General features: G+C 61.4%; 6 protein-coding genes across 6 annotated transcripts; 4 read left to right on the top strand and 2 right to left on the bottom strand.

The window, feature by feature from the left end:
* Positions 1-3819: 3819 nt before the first annotated feature.
* Positions 3820-4682, bottom strand: FA10DRAFT_269752 (hypothetical protein). Its single transcript, XM_025522867.1, has 4 exons — positions 4571-4682; positions 4228-4505; positions 4056-4160; positions 3820-3984 (listed from the first exon to the last, which is right to left on the bottom strand). The coding sequence occupies exons 1-4, from the start codon at positions 4623-4625 to the stop codon at positions 3922-3924; spliced, it is 501 nt and encodes a 166-aa protein (XP_025374345.1). The 5' UTR covers positions 4626-4682; the 3' UTR covers positions 3820-3921.
* Positions 4683-5147: 465 nt separating this feature from the next.
* Positions 5148-9521, top strand: FA10DRAFT_304548 (hypothetical protein; the record flags this gene model as incomplete). Its single annotated transcript, XM_025525368.1, has 2 exons — positions 5148-8985; positions 9045-9521. The coding sequence occupies 2 exons, from the start codon at positions 5148-5150 to the stop codon at positions 9368-9370; spliced, it is 4164 nt and encodes a 1387-aa protein (XP_025374344.1). The 3' UTR covers positions 9371-9521.
* A 278-nt stretch (positions 9522-9799) lies between these two features.
* FA10DRAFT_289217 (hypothetical protein) lies at positions 9800-13329 on the top strand (the record flags this gene model as incomplete). The annotated part of the gene is made up of 2 exons (XM_025524266.1): positions 9800-10203; positions 10266-13329. The coding sequence occupies 2 exons, from the start codon at positions 9800-9802 to the stop codon at positions 13327-13329; spliced, it is 3468 nt and encodes a 1155-aa protein (XP_025374343.1).
* Positions 13330-13775: 446 nt separating this feature from the next.
* On the top strand, positions 13776-14373 carry FA10DRAFT_196076 (hypothetical protein). The gene is made up of 2 exons (XM_025518407.1): positions 13776-14263; positions 14339-14373. The coding sequence occupies exon 1, from the start codon at positions 13959-13961 to the stop codon at positions 14253-14255; it is 297 nt and encodes a 98-aa protein (XP_025374342.1). The 5' UTR covers positions 13776-13958; the 3' UTR covers positions 14256-14263; positions 14339-14373.
* A 787-nt stretch (positions 14374-15160) lies between these two features.
* Positions 15161-16153, top strand: FA10DRAFT_195980 (hypothetical protein). The gene is made up of 3 exons (XM_025518406.1): positions 15161-15649; positions 15709-15989; positions 16126-16153. The coding sequence occupies exons 1-2, from the start codon at positions 15515-15517 to the stop codon at positions 15919-15921; spliced, it is 348 nt and encodes a 115-aa protein (XP_025374341.1). The 5' UTR covers positions 15161-15514; the 3' UTR covers positions 15922-15989; positions 16126-16153.
* Positions 16154-16292: 139 nt separating this feature from the next.
* Positions 16293-18839, bottom strand: FA10DRAFT_269749 (acetoacetate-CoA ligase). The gene is made up of 4 exons (XM_025522866.1): positions 18224-18839; positions 17308-18149; positions 16554-17237; positions 16293-16471 (listed from the first exon to the last, which is right to left on the bottom strand). Exons 1-4 carry the CDS (start codon positions 18745-18747, stop codon positions 16362-16364), a joined length of 2160 nt encoding a protein of 719 aa, XP_025374340.1. The 5' UTR covers positions 18748-18839; the 3' UTR covers positions 16293-16361.
* Positions 18840-19444: the final 605 nt, after the last annotated feature.

Below are 19444 nucleotides of genomic sequence, written 5' to 3'. Positions count from 1 at the left end.
CTAATCAAGGTCCGCGAGGGGCGAGATGAAGAACGGCCTCTGAACCGAATGAAACGGCTCTTTATCCGAGAGAAGCCTACCAAAGCCTCAAGAGGGAGAAAATAAAAAGTAAAAAATATAAAGAGGAAGGGAAAAAGAGGAAGAGCAAAAAACCACGTGTGCGGCCGCCCGCCGTCACGGTCAATTCTTTCAGGCTCAATAAATTGGCTGCAGGAGTCGACCCCATGGCAAGCTCACGCGACCGGGGCCTGCCTGTCTGCACTTCAACGAGTCTACGGACAGCGAGGTACGCCACGGGGCCGCACGGTGGGGCTGCAACGCCATCTCCCCTCTCGGCAGACCATCGAGACCGCAAAGCGTGACAGCCTGGCCCTGATGGAGGAAGACCGACGCCCTGGGCCCGCTCCAGCACTGAGTAGGAACAGCCTTGGTCTGCCGACAAGCCGACGCAAAAAAAATGAAAGAAAAAAAAATAGGGCCAAAAGAAAAGTCCTCTCAAACAAAAAAGGAGAGACACAGAGAGAGAGAGAGAGAGAGACGAGAGAAAGAGGGCAAATTCTCTGGGAATTTGGCCCTTTGATTGACTGATTGATTGACACAGGGTCCTGTTGCCTGTCTGTGCCACTGCCGATTAGCTGGACAGCATGTGCCGATGGCTTCCCGCTTCCGTGAAATGATAGTGGATAAGGCCCTCCCTCATTAGGGGTCGGTCACACGAGCTACTGTACATAAGAGCGCGACATCCATCCGCGACGTCCCGAGGTAGCCATGAGGCAGTATGTCTGCTCAGAGTAGATCACCCAGACGGTACAGCGGCCGTCGCGTGGGCGGTTATCGCTATCGGCTGGCTGCCGTCTTGGACGAGGAGGAAAAGGAGGATGCACGGCGCGACTTGCAAGGAGGGGAGAAGCCAGAGGACGAGAGCGATGAGGACGAGACATCATACTATCTCGATGAGCGCCACATCGAAGACCTCGTGCCCATGCTCCCGCCCTCGTCCTCAGCGGCGCATCCGTTCCTGACAGCGTCAACATCGGGACGGCGGGGCCGGCGACGGTTCCTGACGTGTCTCTTTCTCACCGCTGTGCTCGGCACCCTTAGCTTTGTCTACTTTCTCAGCTTCTCATCCTCGTCTCCGCCCATCGTGGCTTCGGCGCTCGACTCGCTGCTGCCCGATGTGGCTGTCAGCGCCGAGGTCAAGGCGGATCGGCAGCGGCAGAAGCAGAAGGAGGAGGAGACGAAGCTGATTGAGCGCCTCCGGCAGACATACCACCACGAGACAACGCCCCAAGAGATGGAGATGGAGCGCAAGCAGAGGCTTCGGTTGCAGGAACAGGTGTACGAGGTGGAGCGTCTGCGAGCGCAGACGCCCGTCCTTGCCTGTCTCGACGAGTGGATCGCGGAAGGTCGGCTATGCGAGGGCCTGCGAAGTGCCTGGTCCGAACGGTCACGGGATGACGACGTGAAGCTGGCTAGGAAGCATGACATCTTGGTGACGTGGGTCAATGGCAGCGATGCACGCCACGCCCGTGCCAGGAAGATGTATGCGTCTGTCGATGGACGGGGGACCTTTGACGAGTGGGCATCGAAGAATGCGAGCACCGAGCGTGTCGGACGGAGTGGCAGCCGGAGGGCGTATCCGATATCGCGCCCCGCGAGCAATGAGCTTGAGCAGCAGAGATTACGACTGGGTGATGCAGACAATCGATATCGGGACAACGGCGAGCTCATGTATGCGCTTCGGTCGGTCCGCGACAACCTGCAGTCGCTCGGAAACATCCACCTTGTCACACCCGATTTTGCCGCGCCGGTCCAGGAGCAACCGTCATGGATCGCATCCTCCAAGGACGCGGTTGAGGTGGGTCTGCCATCTTCTGAGCCGGTCGAGGCCTCGCTCGTCGACCCATTCAAGGCACTCGACATGGAGCCCAGCGGCCAGCTGCGCTGGGGGCAGGTGCCAAGCTGGCTCGATGTCGCCTCGTTGTCGTCGTCGTCGTCCGCGCAAGGGCCAGGCCTGATTCTTCATCACGGTGAGCTCGCTTCCCTATCGTCGACGCTGTTTCCTGGAATCATCCTCTGACCCATGATGAACCTCGCAGATTCGCAGGTCTTCCACCCTCTATGGGCGATGTCGGTGGGCCAAAACAGGAGCGCGCTGCTGCGGTCCTGGCTGCAGCAGACCCTGCCCACGTTCAACAGCATGGCCGTCGAGTCGATGCTCAACCACCAGAGTGTCGCGGGCCTCTCGGAGACGTACCTTGCCGGCAACGACGACTTCTTTGTCACAACCCCCTTGGCCTCTGCCGATGTCTCGAATCCGCTGATGGGCCCCGTGCTGCGCTTCCAGGCCGACCTGCTGGTGAACCCAGCCAAGCCTGCGCCAACACCGAGCCCGTATCGGAAACTGCGGCCAAAGCCAGCGATCGGCCAGGGCGAGTGGCCCTCGCTGACGGGCGCATCGACGCTGCTGTCCGACCGCTTCGGCCGTCGCTCGCGGGCGTACGTCGTGCACCAGTACCGCACCTACGTCGGGCCCCTGCAGGCCGAGATGCAGCACATGTTCCGGGAGTCGGTCGACCGCGCCGCCATGGCGCGCTTTCGCGGTGCGCAGGGGGCCGACCAGGTCAGTGTCCAGCTCATGGCCTATCACTTTATCGTCGAGCGCCACCGCGAGGCTCTCCTCTGGAGCGCCCTCGTGGCCAAGATCGACGTCGACGGCGACGACATCCTGAGCAAGGCCGAGTGGGAGGCGCTGCTGGACGTTCTCGGCTGGAAGGAGTCGTCGGGCGGCAACAATAAGGTGGCCGTGCGCTTCCCCAACCGGCGCTCGCTCGCCAGCGACGGCCTGCCCAGCGTGCTGCGCGATGCTGGCCTCGACCAAGTGCGTGCGACGCGGTACCAGTTCACGAGTGCCGACGGCTACCCCTTCGCGACGCTCAGCCGCGTGGTGCAGGACAAGCCGCCGCAGCGGTCGTCAGGGGTGCAGCGGACCGCCAACGAGCCCTACCCAGACTTTGTGCGCGATGCCGAGAACAAGCCGGGAGTCCTGAACCGCTTCGACGACGAGAGCGTGATTGCCTGCGAAATCTCCATCGCGACGTGCCTCGGCAGTGAGGCAGGCCCTGGGGCCAGTGTCCAGGCCATCTTCAAGCGTTTCGCCTTTGAAGAGGTCCAGTGTGGCGACTGCCTCATCACCCACCTCGTGTCGCGCTCGGGTCCAAGGGGTCTGGGCGCCTTTTTGCCGGACAAGCAATTGCACTTTCCCGCTAGCACCGCCGCCGCCGCTGATGCTACTGGTGCTTCAGCCACGTCGACTGGCCCGCCCAAGCAGCCACACCTCTCGACCGAGGCGCGATTCGCCACGGCGAATTTCAGCCTCGCCCACGTTGGCGACTCGACGCGCGCCCAGGGCCGCTCGCGGCGGCGCTTCGTCGAGGAGCTGCTGCTGCGCTACGCATACACCATCGGCGACTCGCGCGGCCGCTTCGTCCAGCTCACAGGCCAGCGCCAGGCCAAGAAGATTCTCGACAACATCACCTGGGAGCGCGAGCGCGCGAGCAAGACGGCCGCCGTCCTCGGTGGTACTGACGGTGACAAGCCGAGCCCGTCGCCCGTTGCCTTTCTTTGCCTCAACGACGACGTCAGCCCGCTCCGCAACGAGACGATTCGTGACGAGATCCGCGCGTGGGGCCAGGCCATGTTTCCCCATCCCTTGCCCTTCGAGAGGCCGTTGCAGGCCCTGTAATTTAGAACAATCACCCTTGCCTTTGCCTCTGCCTTTTGCTCTTGCCACGATGGCTTCTCTTCAGCATCCTGTAATATAGCGGTAGAATAGATGTTTGCAATGCATGAAGCAGATCCTTGCTGAAGTAATGTACAGTACAGTGTTCGTCCTACAGTGGTGATCACGGGGGAGACCGCTCAGCCAAGCCCCGCAAGTAGGTCGGCGAGGTCGTCCATCGTCTGCTTTCTCCCTCTCTGCACCTGTTTTGGCAAGTCATAGACCGTGAGCAGACGGCCAGGCCAAGAGCAACGAAGGACAAAGGCAGACTCACCTCGGCCATGCTGCTCCACTTCTGTGCAAAGTCCTGCGGCCCAATCTCGAGGCACGTCAGGTCGCCCAGCGCCTCTCGCCTGGTAAAGAGCTCCGACTGGTACGTCTGTGGGTCGAGAGAGGTGTCTGTTAGATATACCTCTCCAGAAAGCAAGAGGGTAAAGAGAACTCACATGGAAGAGCTCGCTGACGTGGCCGAGCGCCTCCTGTGGGTCCATGCCACTGACACCCTGCACCTTTGGCTGGGCGAGAAAGACATCGACATGGTAGAGGAGCTGCATCATCTGCGACACGCACGCCTCCATCCGGTCCAGCCCGTCGCGCAGCGCCGAGAGGCACGTCTCGAGCGCGGGTGTTGGCTCGTCGGACTCGAGTGAGTCGGGCGCGACGCCGAGGAGTTCGACGAGCGTCTGGAGCGGGCCCAGCGTCTGGGAATGCGTCGCGTCAAAGGCTGTTTTCGCTCACTCCTCTGGTCAGCTCTCCGTCCTGTCTCTCACTCAGCACAGACGCACGCACCTCGCGCGAGCTCGTCGGCGCTCGTCATGAGCTCCAGCACCGGATTGCTCGCCATGCTTGTCCCTGGGCGCGTTGCTGCCTGGGCTCTCTCTCCTTGCGCGCGTCGTGGTCGTAGAGAGAAAGATCAACACTGAAGAAAACATTTTCCACGTGGCTTTGCAGAAGCCAAAACGGGCGTCGCCTGGCGCCGCCTCCCATGCAGAGGGCAACGTAGGAGACCTCCCACGGTCAAGGGTGCACCGCTGGCCCTGTCGCAGCGATAATGATAAGCCCATCCATTGAGTAGAACCGTGTTGCAAGAGCAACTTCAAGTAACTGCTGTAAACGCCAAGGCCAGTCTGTCCATCCTCACTTCTTCTGTTCTACTTGCTTTTCCTCTGTCCGTGAGAGAGACAGAGCGGCGTGCAAAGATTTCTGCGAGGAGGGCGGTCTTTTTGGTCGTCGTTGGCCTACTCGGCCAAGGTAGTCTCAGCAAAAAACTCAGCCTTGGGAGAGGGACGGACGCATATGCGGCGACTACCTGCTGTGGCCTTCTCTCACTCTCTCTCTTTGTTTTTATTTGTCGGCCATACCCCCCATGTTTTGTCCAGACAAGGAAAACGAGAGTGACGACGGGCGAAAACATCAAGATGTGCCTGGGAAGAAGCGATCGCCGGGATCCCTGCGCTACCCGCTGGGAAGATTGCCGTCGTCGTCTGGCAACAGCGAGATTCCAGCTTCTGTCCGCCAAAAACCCACTGGGACATCAGCAGCGGCGGGGCCAAGGGGAGGCGCGCCAAAGGGCCAAAGCCAGAGCCAAAGCCAAGGCCAGGGCCAGGGCCAGAGGGGCGGCGGTGGCGGCGGCGGCGGCAGCAGCACCCGTGTGCTTCCGAAATCGTTCAGGGGACCACACTCCGCTGGCGGAGCAGCTGCCAACTCGGGGCGGACCTCGCTGGCGCCACTGATGCCCCTATCGCGGCCGCGGGGCCCGCTGTCCGTCGCTTCTTCGTCTCCCCTGCTGCTGAGTTCGAGCGCGCCACGACTGCAGCACCTGCAACAGAGGCCACAGCAGCAACAGCACCAAACTCATCTCAAGCAGCAGGGGCATCAAGTGGAGCAGCGAGGGCGTCCATCTCTGCTGGAGGAGCAGAAGAGTCTTACGGCACTGCGCAGTCAGCCAAGCACACCGAGTCGCGCACCTCGAGCGAGCAGCAAGGGCCGTTTTTATCAGCTGATAAGCGCGCAGGAAAGAGACAGCAGGAGCAAGGGCACAGACGAGGACAGCGACAGCGACAGGGAACAGATGGGCTCGCCGTCCAACAAAACAGCAAAAGACACGTCTATGAGTAGGTCGAGGACGCGCTCGTCGTCGTCGTCGTCGGTATCCTCAGCTGCAGTAGCCACAGCCACAGTCACAGCAGTAGCAGCAGCCGCAGCAAAAGCAACAGCAACAGCAGCAGCAATGGCACGACCATCGCCTGGCCTGCTCGTCCGGGCGACGCTATCGACATCGACAAGACGGGAGCGCAAGGACAGTGGCGGTGGCGGTCCAAGCGTCATCTCGGGCCCCTTTGATGTGAGGCTACCCGCTGCAGACAAGATCGGCCCGCTCAGGCCCCTCAACGGCGCGGTTCTGCCCGATGCTGCTCCCACAACAACAGAAATGACGGCCCAGGCCGTCGCGGCCAAGCTCATCGCCACACCGCGCAGGACGACGGCCGCCGAGCGAGAGCGCGAGCGCGAGCGCCCATACCCGCCCTCGTCCAGCCAGCGCTTCCACGGCCTCTCGCTCTCGCGCCACCCAAGCATGGAGCCGTCAGAGCGGGCGCAGCATCATCATCCGTACAGCTACGGAAACACAAACAGCAGCAGCATCGACGCCAGCTCAGACCGGCCCCTGAGCCCGCGGCTGCCCGGCCCTCCGAGCGAGGAGAACGAGGGCGAGCAGCCGGTGCGCATGTCAAAGGCCAGCAAGGCCTCGTCCTTCTTCAGCCTCATGTCGACGTCCAGCCTCGTCTCTGAGGCGCACGAGGACAAGACAAATGCAGCAGTAGCAGTAGCAGCAGTAGTCAGCAGCGGCGGTGGCAGTAGCGGGGCGTACGGCGGCGGAGGTGGTGGTGGAAGCGGCAGTGGCAGCAGCAGCAACAACAGGACAGCCAGGCATCCATCCTCGTCCTCTGGTCTCTCGTTCAAGGACAAGCTCAAGTCAGCAGTAAGATCAGTCAGGCGTCCGCATTCCAAGCGGTCGCTATCGTCGCTATCGGCCTCATCGACTATTGACGCGCAGCACTACGCAACCTTGGGCAGCAGCAGCAGTAGCCCGGCATGCAAGACCGGCGGCGAACCGTCGCCACTGTCGCTGTCGCCATCGAGCCCACGACGGGCCATCGACATTGGCAGCAGGCACCCCTCGCCGCTGTATCATCACGGCGAAGGCCCCTTTGAAGGCCACCAACAGCGCGCATCGAATGTGTCTGAACACACGACACCGTTGGGGCAGACACCCCAGCTGAGGAGACCCAAGACTGCGCCGTCGCTCAAGCTGCATTCAGTGCAGGACACGGCGACGCATGTACCCGTCGAGACTGGGCCAAAACAAAGGCGAGCATCGAAGAGCCAGCACCCTTCGCCCCTTCTTCACGGTCACAGAGCAGCAGACGAAGGACAGCCTGCTCAGTCGTTTGCTGGCGACGGAGCCAGCCTCGTCAGGATCACAGCCAGCGAGCTGGCGAGGATGCGAGAGAGGCCCGACGGCCGTCCGAATGCCCCCTCGTCCTCAACAGAGCTCGACGCTGCCAAGAGCCAAGCGGGTGCGAACACCACCGCTGCCAGGCCCCGCCCTGCGCAGGCCAGACGACAAGCGCCGCGGACCACAACGACGCCACCGACGTTTTCGATCCTGCAGGATCTGCCCGTGGCCGAGGTGCTGCAGCAGGACGTGGCCTCGTCGCCGCTGCGGCCACACACCAGCGATGCGCCCACCGCACCGCGCTTCCACACCACGCCACCGGCCGACCAGCGCCGGCCAAAGACGAGCGGTGAGCCAACCTCGCATGCGTTGCTCCAGGTCGACGCACCCCTTCGGCCAGCGTCGATCCGTGCGCGTCGAGACAGCCTCGATGCTGATGAAGCAGTGCCGTGGCGCGAGGGCACCGGCGAGATTGCCCAACCGTGCTCGCCGCCTCAGCAACGCTCGCTGCCCCTACCGGGCTCTCTGCCCCACCACCCATGCCCGCCGAGCAGCCCCGCGAGCTGTCCACAAAGCGTCGGCCAGAGCAGCCCCGAGGCGCGCATCCAGGCAAAGCACTCGCCACGCCTGCAGCAGCAACAGCTGAGCAACAACAGCACAGCCACCGTAAACCCGCTGCTGCAGGTCCTCCTCGCCGACGACGCCATGTCCCCACGCGCATCGACCGAGGACACCGCCAACGACTTTCTCGAGACGGTCCTCTTTGAGAAGCCAGCCACACTCTCGCCCCCCGGCAGTGCCGATGACGTCGACGGCCTGGGCCTGGGCCACGGCGGCGGCGGCGGCGGCGGGCAGGCCCAGGGCGTGGACCACATTTTGGATCTCAGTCACATCGAGGACGGCCGTAATGACTGCTGCTTCACAAGGCACTCGATTCTCAGGTCGCGCTTCAGCGTCAGCGACAGCCCTGCGAGCGAGGACGAGGACGAAGACGAGGAGGAGGAAGACGAGGAGGAGGAAGAAGATGATGATGATGAGGGAGGAGAAGAGAAAAACGAGGACGACGATAAGATGGAGAACGGGAACAAGGACGATGCTGAAGCAATGAGGTCGAGCACAGATTCCGAGGCGCGCGCATACAAGGCGACTGCGACGAGTACCGTGACGCCATCGGACGACGGTGACGGCCGCAGGTTCGAGGTGACCGGGGTGCGCACCCGCCAGCGTGGGCCAGGAGAGGCACCCGCGATCGTACTCGACATCAAGGTCACCGTCAAAATGGGAGAAGGGAGGCCGCCACGGGTCTTTGCCGGCTCGACGGAGCTCGAAAGGAGAGATGTGGCGACGATCATGTCGTCCATGGCCCTTGTCCCCCGTCCCGTCGTCTCTGCGGCGTCACGCTCCCTCTCCGGCGACGACGCGGGCTCTCAGGACGCGACACCCACCAGCCGTGTCATGACGCGCGACTCGAGTGCGAGCGCCTCGAGCGCAGGCGGATCAGTCGGTCTACGCCCTCTGCTTCTTGGCTCCAGGAGCTCGCTCTCGTTCAGAAGCCCTGCACTCGGCTTTGACACCATCTCACGGAGGGGTTCCGTGTCGGCACCGCCGAGCAAGACGACGGGCATGCTCCAGGCGCAAACTCAGGCTCAGGCTCAGGCTCCAGCTCAGGCCCAGAACAACGGACAAGAAGGTACGGTATCAGCCATCAACAGCCCGAGGAGGTCCATGTCCTCACCCTTCCTCATGAGTGGGTCGCTGCTTGCCAAGAAGCACTAGTAGTCGAGGCTACGGCTGATTGCTTGACAGCATACAAGGTATCTACCGATCCCACCACGCTGCGACAATATCAGACTCAGCCAGCTGCTCAACGGCCACCAGCACCGCCTCCAACGCCAGCTCCAGCTCCACCGCCACCACCAACGCCGCCGCCGCCGATCCTGGTGCCCACAGCCACATACCCGTGCTCGTCCTTGTCTTCTGGCTCCCCTTCCTCGTCGTCGCATTCCTCCTCCTGTTCCTCTACATCCTCGTCGTCGCTTCCTCCAGCACGGCTCCCCTTCCCACAGACGCCCACCTCGGCCTCGCTCCCGGAGCTGGAAGAGGAGGAAGAGGAAGGCGAGGCACCGAAATAGAAAGACGCCTTTCCTTTCCCCTCCTCTTCCCTCCCCTCTGTGTGTCCCTCAACAAAATGTATGTCCGGGCGAGTTTGTCATGTCATGTATCTTAGCGCATACCTATCTACAGTTGGTCTTCCCTCTCCTCTCCCTCTTTTCGTCGTCGTCGTCGTCACTGTCATTGATCATCATCATCGTCCCTATCTCCTCGCCGGAGCAGGCAGGTGTGCTTGCTAAACACGTGTGCTCGCGCTCAATCCGGTCCCTCCACGGAGGGCACCGCGTCGTGCGCTCTTGTTTGACTCGACCCGGCGCAGCTAGCTCCTCCGACGCTACCACCTCGATCAATCCCCACCCCTCGCTCGCTGTCTATACGAGACGCAACACTCCTCTTTACATTCAGACTCTACTGCTGCCGCTGCTGCTCCTGCCCGCGAGCCCAGTTTCATGTACACGAGCGCCCACAACAACGACCCAGAGCAACGCGAGACTGACACCACACACTTCAACTACAACAACGAGGAGCAGCAGCAGCAGCACGCCCAGCATGGCTACTCTTACAACGACGACGACGACGATGATGACCGGCACGCCGAGCGCGGCGCCGGGCTTTCGGGCGCCAATGGCGACGTGTCGGCCTTTCGCCTTGATGGAGACGAGGCCGACGGCGATGACGACGGCGAGATGGGGGGAGAAGAGGAGGAGCGGGGATGGAAGAGGAAGCCAAAGAGGGCACAGAAGAGGGCTGTTGCCAAGGAGCTAAAGAGGAAGGAGAGGAGGGCAGGAGATCAGGAGGGAGACGAGGACGATGGAGACGATGAGGAGCGCGACGAGGAGAGTGGCATTCAGAGGTGAGATGGCGTGGTGACGTGCTGCGACCCTCACGCATGCTGACGAGAGGACGATCTTTTAGCGGGCCACTGATGGGACTGCCGCTCGAGACGCTGGCGCGCATCTTTGCGCACCTCGACCCCGTCTCGCTCGCTCGGTGCGCGGCCGTGTGCCAGACGTTTGCGGCCGTGGCGCGCGACGATGCGACGTGGCGCCAGGCCTTTTCCGTCCACTTCCACATCGAGCGCAGGGCGAGCGGGCTGGGTGGTGGCGACGACACCACGACGACGACGACGCCTGTCCTGAGGCGCCTCGACGCCAGCTCGTGGAAGCAAGAGTACACGAAGCGCACCGAGCTGCTCCGGCAGTGGCGCAAGGCCAAGTCGCCCACCGTCATCTCCGACGCCCGCGTCTCGACGATCGATGCCGTCGCCGTCAGCCTGCCGCACCACTTTATGCTCTCGGCCTCGCTGACGTACGGTGTCGCCTCGCGCTGCGACCCATTCACGGGTAAAGTCGCCAAGGGCTTCGTCGATGCCGCGGGACAGGTCAACGGCGCCGGCTTTGGACCCATGGCCGTCGACCCCAGCCTCGACATCTCGTCCGTCGCCCTCGAGTCGGACGCGAGCCGCATCGTGTGGGGCTTCCACAGCGGCCAGGTCGGCATGACCGTCCTGCAGAAGCAGGGCACCAACCCACGGGGCGCCATCAAGGCCACGCGCTTCTCCGACCGCGGGTGCCACGCCGGACCGGTGCTCGATATCGCCTTGCCGTTTGGCACGGGCCGCGGCGGCGCGCACAGCATCGAGCGCAAGCCCGAGAGGCTCAAGCAGCGCCAGGCCGCCCTTGGCGAGGTTGCAGAGACCTTTGTCACCGCCGGCCTCGACGGCACGGTGCGTCTGTGGAGCCCCCGGCGCTCCCTGCCCGTTTGGACAGCCCTGGCCCTGCCCAAGAGGGAAGGTCCGCACAGACCGACGCCCGTCGTCTGCGTCGACTACGACGTCGGCTCAGGGTCCATCGCAGCAGGCACGTCCGAGGGCGATGTCGTCGTGTGGACCGCAATCGACGTCGACGCCCTGCTCCGTCTGCCTGCGACGGCCTGGGACCACGTCCTCGTCGCCTCCTCCCAGGACGACGAGGTGCCCTCGGTCGTCCAGGCTCGTGCGACGCTGCAGCGCATACAGAGCAGCGTCGTCAAGGTCATGCTGGGTCGCACACGGTCTGCTGCACCCAGTGGCGCCACCAAGGCCATCTCCCAGCTCATTCTCGACGTCGACCCGTCTGCTGAGTCGGCCCTGGTGAGGCTGCTCGTGCTCGGTAAGGGGGCTCATGCGTTTGAGCGCATCGACATTAGCTTCAACCAAGCTGTCGTCAGCGGAGGCGCCCACGACGTCCAGCGAGCCATCTTTGAGAACCCAGCCGAGAGCGAAGTGACGAGCCTCCGTCCCGACTTTGATCTCGCACCCCGTCGAACGCCGCGCAGCTTTGCCACACCCACGAGCCCCTCGCTTGGACAGGCGAGCAGCGGCGCCAACCACCACCACCTCGTCCTGGGTCCGTCGCCTGACTCGAGCCCGTCGCCCGAGGCGGCTCTGTTTGCCGAGCGCAAGTACGTCTGCGCCGGCACAAAGAACGGCCGCGTGGTGTTTTGGGACTGGCGCAACCGGCTGGGCGACGACGAGACATTCGTGCCGGCCTCGCTGTCCCTCGATGCCCACCACACCAGCATCACGGCCCTCGACCTGACCGAACACGTCGTCATCGTCGGCTGCTCCGACGGCACCATCAAGGCCTTTTGCCCGCTCACGGGCAGCCTCGTCCGCACCTTCAACGACCGCACCGCCACGCGCCACCCGGCGCGCATGCTCGCCGCCGGCGAGCTATCCGACGACGAGGCCTCGCGCTTCGTCGTCACGAGCCTCGTCGCGGGCACAGAGACGGTCGTGGCCGCCATTGGCGCCCAGGTCCTGGCGTGGCGCGCCGAAAAGGTCAAGAGCAGCGGCGGCAACAAGCGCGGACCGCGGTCTTCCTCGGGCACACCCAAGCTCGGCGCACGCACGGCATCGGGCAGGCACTGGCAGAGCCAGCGGGAGATGGAGCACGACGTATACGAGACAAAGGCTCAGCTGCAGGCTGAGCAGGAGAGCAGACAGGCAAGCTATGAGCGGTACAGGTATGCCGTCGGCCCACCGGAGATTGGTGGGCTCAGCGAGCAGGAGGCGTTTGAGTACGCCATGATGCTCAGCAGGGACGAGGAGGAGGCCAGGCGAAGGCAGGGCGCCGCCGCGGGCACGAGCGCCTTTCCGCGCCGGCTCGCCGAGAACGTCGGCAAGGGCAAGCAGAGGTCCGACGCGCAGGAGGAAGAGGAGGGGCCCATCGACTGGGAGCTCGAGGATGCGCTCGAGCAGATTGCGCTGGCAGAGAGCCGGCCTCGGACGCGGCAGACGTCAGACGAGGAAGGCGATGCTGCCGCCGCTGGTCACAATAGCACCACCTCACCGTCGCCCTCGCCCTCGCCCATGTCTTCACCTCCGCTCGGCGGCATTTCCACACCCTCGCGCGCCTGGGACATTCTCAACAATGCCGGCAGCCTCGCCCGTGCGTCACAGCAGGGCGAGGAGCGGTGGCGGCCAAACAACAAGGTCAGGACGGTCAACGTGCCCAGAGCAGCGCGGCTTTCCTCTGGCGCGGCCGCTTCATTGTCGTCGATGGAAAACGGACCTTTGGGAGGATCATCATCATCATCATCATTGCGCAGAGGCAGTCACACCGGGGCGAACAATGTTAACTGGAGTAGCCCGACTGACTTTCCCGCCTTTTCCTCGCCCTCGGGACCGGCCTCACTGGCTGCCTCACCCGGCGCTGGGATGGGCGCGGGCAGTCTACCCGGCTCACACCCGCGCCCGCAGGGCGCCTGGGCTCAGGGTTCGCCCGCGCTCCGACCGGCCGCCTCTTCCTTTTCCTCGTCGTCGGCCGGCCTCTCGGCGAGCAGGCCGTCCTTTTCGCCCCTTCCTCCACCCAAGTCCCCTGTTGGTGGGCAGCAAGGTAATCCATCTCCACCGCCCGCACGACCCTCAGAGGCGATGGACGACGACCTGAGATTCGCCATTGAGCTCAGCCTCGCGGAAGCACGGTCAAAGTCATGAACGTGGACTCTCTGTATCATCTGTATCAGATAGAAGGATTTGTCGATAGAAGTGAAATGCGATGCGATGCGCAGAGATGATCAAGGCAACGTTTGCTCGCACAGAGAGCAAGGGCCGCAAGGGAGTCCGAGTCTCGAGTCTCGGCACACGTTCGCTGCTCGAGGACGAGGCTCATGCTGCGGGCACGGACGCGAGCGACGGCGGACGAAGCAGGAAGGACCGGTTTCAGACGTGTGAACGCTATCTCTGCCAGGTGTTCCATCCTCGTGTTGCCTCATCGTGCGTGAATGCAACGCTTATCGAAGATGACGACGATGATGACAACCCATGAGGAGCCACCTTGGCAGTCGCGCAACGATCCTCGTGTCTCACGATGGCTGAGGCCCATGACCGGAAGTGGATGATAGGGCCCTTGATTCACCCCTTTTCCTTGAGACGCACATGGATCCACCAACTGATTGAGGGCCACTCCATTCGCTCGTGCCTTTTTTTCTCTTTTGTCTGACTCAGTCTCGTCTCGTCTCAGCGGGCCAAGCGTACGCTGGACAAAGACTGATCGAGACGGCATTTCGGGAAAAGTTCTTCCGTCGATCTATCCCCTCTGCGTACAGTAGGTTGAAGCGTGGGAGATGGAGTACCTCTCAGGACAAGACGGAAGAAGGTTCGTCGACCTTGACCGAAAGCGGGTGAAGAGGGAAACGAGCGAGGGGGGGAAAGAACGAGCGCTGTACGGGCTTTCTTGTTGGTTCTCTATCTGTTTAACATTATTGATGTGGAGTGCGACCCTTGATGTGTCTGAGTTGAGCGTGCATCTGCTTGCTTGCAAGGAGGCAGGCCGTGCGGGCTGCGATGCGATGCGATGCCCACTACTTGCTCCTACCTCTAGGCGAGTTGTGAAGGGGCGCAGCGGACCAATCTTCAGCTAGTAGTAGTAGTACGTAGTAGCAGAGTGGACGTGACGATCTTAGTGACACATTCCCGCCTATTCCTTCTTTCTGTGCTTCTTCAGCTCAACAAGACAACGGACAGCGTTCCGTTACCTGGGCACCGGGTTCCTATTGCACCGTGGGTTCGAAAAGTAGAGGATCAGACAACGCAGGGCAACGTAAAGGTACTTCCGAAGCACATCGCATCGAGCGCGGGCTTCAAAGAAGCTTTTGTGCGCGCAAACGATGTCCAGATGATGTAGAGATGTCCAGATTCATTGGTCCACGGTTTGGCGGTACCAGCCGGTAGAAAGGCACGCAGGGCGATCCCATGCATAAACCCTCCCCGTACCGTACCTTTGCCGACAGCAAGATAGAGTGCTCAACTTTCTATTCGAGAGTGTATGGGCTTCTAGTCGACCAATAGGCTTACTTTAGTGTACAGAAGTCATAGCCTTAGAGAAAAGCAGCACCAATGCGCACGAGGCCCCGCAAGAGAGCTGCACGTTGCGCGCCTCCTTGCCTGCCTGCCTCAACAACCTAATTTATTTTTATTCATTCCGTATACGTATCGAAGCAGACGCGCAAAAAGCACACTTCCGGGGAAATCTGAGATAGACGACCTCATCCATCGAAACACGTCAACTTTGCCCACGCTCCAGAGACGTCAGAGCATGCCTTGCGGTCAATTCTTTTTCTATCATCTCTCGGTTCCAATGCCGCTGACTAGATAGAGAGGGCAAGGCAAGCGATTTGTTTCGAGGCAATCTACCACATGCGGATATGCTTTGCCTGTAATGCCTGACGCGGGCCGATGTTGTCGCCAATTCTATCTATCTGCGTACTCGGACGACGTGCACGCCCATCGCACAGTGCATCGCAGATCGTACATTGCTTAGGCAGGCTTGCAGCCCAGATGACCGCAAAATAGGAAGACGGTCCAATGGGCACAGCTGCAAGCAGCGAGAATAGCTGGCTAAACAAGCGAGATAGCTCATTCTTGCTTGAGCGATGTTCTAGGCTGGGCGCGCCGTACGTCAACACAACACGACCCGCCCTGAAGCACACGGCCAGCCTAACAGAACACTGGCCAAAACAGGTCTCGAAGTCGGGCCGCAAAGCTATAAGAAGTGGCCCCTTTCGCCCTCCAATCCTTTCTCCCCATCAACTCACTCCTCTCTCTCTCTCTCCCTCTCCCACTTTCCACTCCCACAAACCACACTCTTTGGCCCTCGCCTAATCCTCGCTTCAACTTCAAGATGCAGTTCTCCACCGTTGTTGCTTTCTTCGCCGCCGCCGCCGTTGTCGCCGCTGCCCCCAACGCTCCCTCGTCGAGCAGCACGGGCTCGTGCTCGACCGGCAAGGTCCAGTGCTGCTCCACCACCGTGAGATTCGCTTCATTCTCCCCCTTTGGCTCTTTCTCTTTTTGCTGACAGGCCTTCTCCTCTTCTAGCACGACGGTGCTGAGGCCAAGAAGACCGCTGCTCTCCTCGGCCTGAACGACCTCGCTGGCATGATCGGCATCCAGTGCCAGGACGTCCCCATCAACATCATCGGCGCTGCCGTCAACGTTGACAACCACTGCAAGAGCAGCCCCGTCTGCTGCACTGGCTCGGAGTACAACGGTCTCGTCCAGACCGGCTGCACCAACGTCCCGGTCAACTAAGCGCGCGTTGGCACTTGCTCCCTCTGCAATCTTCCTTCGCTTTCTTGCTTAGACAGGACAATACCTATTTCCCCCCACCCCTTCCACACCCCCTCCCCCTCCCCCACACCCCCTCTCAGGCGAGGTGCTATAGCAACTAGGTCCCATCAGTAATGTGCTGGCCGGTGCAATGGTCACTGTGATATCTCCATTCCCCTTCCCCCCTTCCCCCCTTCCCCACTCTCTCCCCAGATCATCCTCAATCTATTCCCCACATCATTTGCACTCTAATCGCAAGCTTTCATCCATGACTCTCATCTTCTCGAGCACACTGTGTGACGCCCATCAACAGGCTCAGGCTTCGACTTTCTTCAAAAGAACATTCCAGGAATGGAGCCGGGCAAAACCTTGTTCTTTTTTTGGTCTGCTACTCGAGTAGAGAGAGGAATGGGACATGGACATCAAGAGAGTTGCGACCGGAGAACTCGCCCCTCCTCGACGTACTCTGTCAGCACGTCTGAATTGGAAAGCGTGGCCTTGTTGATGCCCTCTATCGACGCCCCGTTGAGCACTGCGGGTGGGAATGGCAAGGGTCAGTGACCTGTCGGCCGTCGACCGAGCGCGTTGGATGGATTTCGATGGCCTTTACTCACGCTTCTTGGCAGGCACCTCTGCCAGTTTGCCATTCATCGTCAAGGGCACGCCCTTGACTCTCCTCACGAACCTGGGAACATGCCTTGGGCTCCTCTCCCGACGAATGGCAGACTTGATCTCGTCGACGAGCGCCTGCCATTGTGCATCGTCGATCTGCTCCACGACGAGGAAGAGCACAACGACTTCATCGTCGCCCTTGGGCATTTTGAGGCCGCATACAAGGCTATTCTGAATTCTGGCAGCAGCCGTCGTCTTGGCCTCCCCTTGCTGCTGCTGCTGCTGCTGCTGCTGCTGCAGCTTTGCGACGACCTCGTAGATTTCGCTCGATCCGAATCGGATTCCACCCGGGTTGAGCACCCCGTCCGAACGGCCGAGCATGACAAGTCCGTGGTGCTCTGTCAGGACAACGTAGTCGCCGTGGTACCAGACATTGTCAAAGGTGCTGTAGTACGTCTCCCGATGCCGGTCCTCGGAGGCCTGACCCCAGAAGCCAAGCGGCTGCGCTGGAAAAGGCTTTGTGCACACCAGGTCGCCCGGGCTCCCCGCTCCGAGTGGCTTGCCCGCGTCCGAATAGATTTGCACGGCCATGCCGAGGTTCCGAGCCTGGATCTCACCGGCGCGCACGGGCAGCGCGACGTTGTGGCCCGCGAAGAGGGAGCAGATGTCTGTGCCGCCGGTGATCGCTTTGGTATTGCTCTATGTTATCAGCGAGACCAGAGAAGGAAGAGAAGCGGAGAAAGGCGGACTACTCACATCCTATGAGCGTGTCTGGTCCGACGGCCTTCATAATGAATGGGTACAGATCGGCCCGCAGCGGAGAGCCTGTCGAGAGGACTTGGCGGACCTTGAGGCTGGGAAATTCGCGTCGTGGCTCACAGCCGCTCTTCTCAAGGGCAGCCAGGTAGGCAGCACTGGTGCCAAAGACGGTGATGCCGAGCTTGTCTGCCAGGCTCCAGAGCGATGAAGCAGATGGGCGCAGGGGAGAGCCGTCAAAGAGGACGAGGGGCGCACCAGAGACGAGACCGGCCACGAGGAAGTTCCACATCATCCAGCCAGGGGTTGTGTACTGGAAAAAGACGTCTTGAGGTGTCATGCCGCCGTGAATGAGATGCTCTTTGGCTAGTTGCAAGAGCATACCGCCTGCACGATGCGTGATGGCCTTTGGCTTGCCCGTCGTGCCAGACGAGAAGAGGATCCAGAGCGGGTGGTTGAAGTCGAGCTGCGCAAAGTCGATCGATGATTCGTCCTCGCCCTCTCTCGCCCTTCCCTCTTCTTTCAGGAAGCTCTCCCAGCTTGTCCACCCTTTGGTCTTGTCGAGCGTCGTGGGAGAGGAGGCCATATAAGGGATCAGGATGACGCCCTCGAGCTTCTGCTCCTCCGCGCCGGCCGAGGCGTCGAGACCATCGACGACTGCTCGGACCTTTTCGGTGTGGTCATGCACCTTTCCGTTGTAACGCACGGCGTTGACGGCAAAGAGGACCTTTGGACGCACCGTCGTCAGCCTCTCGAGCACGCCCTGGGGAGCAAAGTCGGCCGCGGCAGAAATCCAGATTGCGCCGATGGCCGCTGTGGCGAGAAAGGCAACGACATTGGCGCTGTGAATGCAGTTGCCCGATCAGCAGAGATGTACAAGATGCTTATTTGCGAGAAAAAGGGCGCATTCACCCACCTGCAGTTCGAGGCATAGCTGGCAACTCGATCACCAGCAACGACGCCTCTCTGCCGTAGCGCCCGAACAGCCTGAGCGACCTGCCGTCGAAGCTCAGACTGCGTGGTGGTCTGCACTAGAAAGTTTTCCGGCTCCTCAGCAGAAGGCTCGGTGGCCTGGATCAGCGCAGGCTTGTTCACGAGCTCCGAGCCCGGCAGCGAATGCCGCAGCAGGTTCTCGGCGACGTTGAGCCTCGCTCCCACAAACCACTTTGGCGGCGGGTATATCCTGTCTCCCTCTGGAAGAACGTCGTCGTCCTTGGCGCGGACCGAAGCGATGATGTCGACCTCGTCCCAGCATTCGCGCCAAAATGATGCCGGATCCTCGCACGACCACGCCCAGAAGCTCTCGTAGTCCTTGCCCACGTCTGGGCGCCTGTACTTTTCGGCGATCTTTTGCTGGAATTTGGCCAAGCGTGTGCCTGACACGTTGCCGGGATCGTACATGACCTTGCTGAGGAGCTGGTCGCCGGCCTCCTGCTCCATCTCTGTCGATGTCATTGTCGTACTTCGGTGCCCTGCTGGACGAAGAAGAAGAAGCCACTGGGTTGCTTGTGCTTCCCCATCCGCCTCGCACAAACCCCACGGGCCGGCCTAGGCACCGCGGTGCTTTAGCCGGTTATTCCTCATGCCTTGTAAATGACAGAAGAGCAGTGACGGATTTGGAACGCGGCGCGTGCGTTCAAAGGTGTTGGTTGGACTTTGGGCGTGGCTGACAACGACTCGTTCCAATCCAAGCCCAATCGTCGGCGCCCAGGACGAGCAGGGCCGGGACAATGAAGCAGAGCATCCGTGAGTGTCTCTTTCGCATTGCTGACGGGAGTTGCTGCTGATGTTTTCGCCATTGACTTTATAGTGGCCTTTGGCAAGGAAAAGGGCGCGGAGCTGAGCGCTCCTCCTGTCACAATAGATCTGGATGGGTCTGACGGAGACGTCGATGCCAGCAAGGCCTCTTCACAGCTGCCTTCTATCTCTTCCTTAAAGCCCGGTCCCCTGTCGGTAACAGGAAAGGCCTCTCCCAAGAAGCGACCACCTTCGTCGAATGGCACCGGCAGCAGCAAGAAGCCAAGGACGTCTCCTATTGGGAAGGCAACAAGCAGTACCAAGCTCAAGAGCCGAACAGTGAACAGTATAGATGCGGGCTCTTCTCCCAGTGACGTGGGAAATCAGTCCCGCGACGAAA

This window comes from Acaromyces ingoldii, assembly GCF_003144295.1.
Source record: "Acaromyces ingoldii strain MCA 4198 unplaced genomic scaffold FA10scaffold_8, whole genome shotgun sequence".
Lineage (NCBI taxonomy): Eukaryota > Fungi > Basidiomycota > Exobasidiomycetes > Exobasidiales > Cryptobasidiaceae > Acaromyces > Acaromyces ingoldii.
The sequence above is the reverse complement of the archived record's forward strand: the minus strand, read 5'-3'. Positions and strand labels throughout refer to the sequence as shown.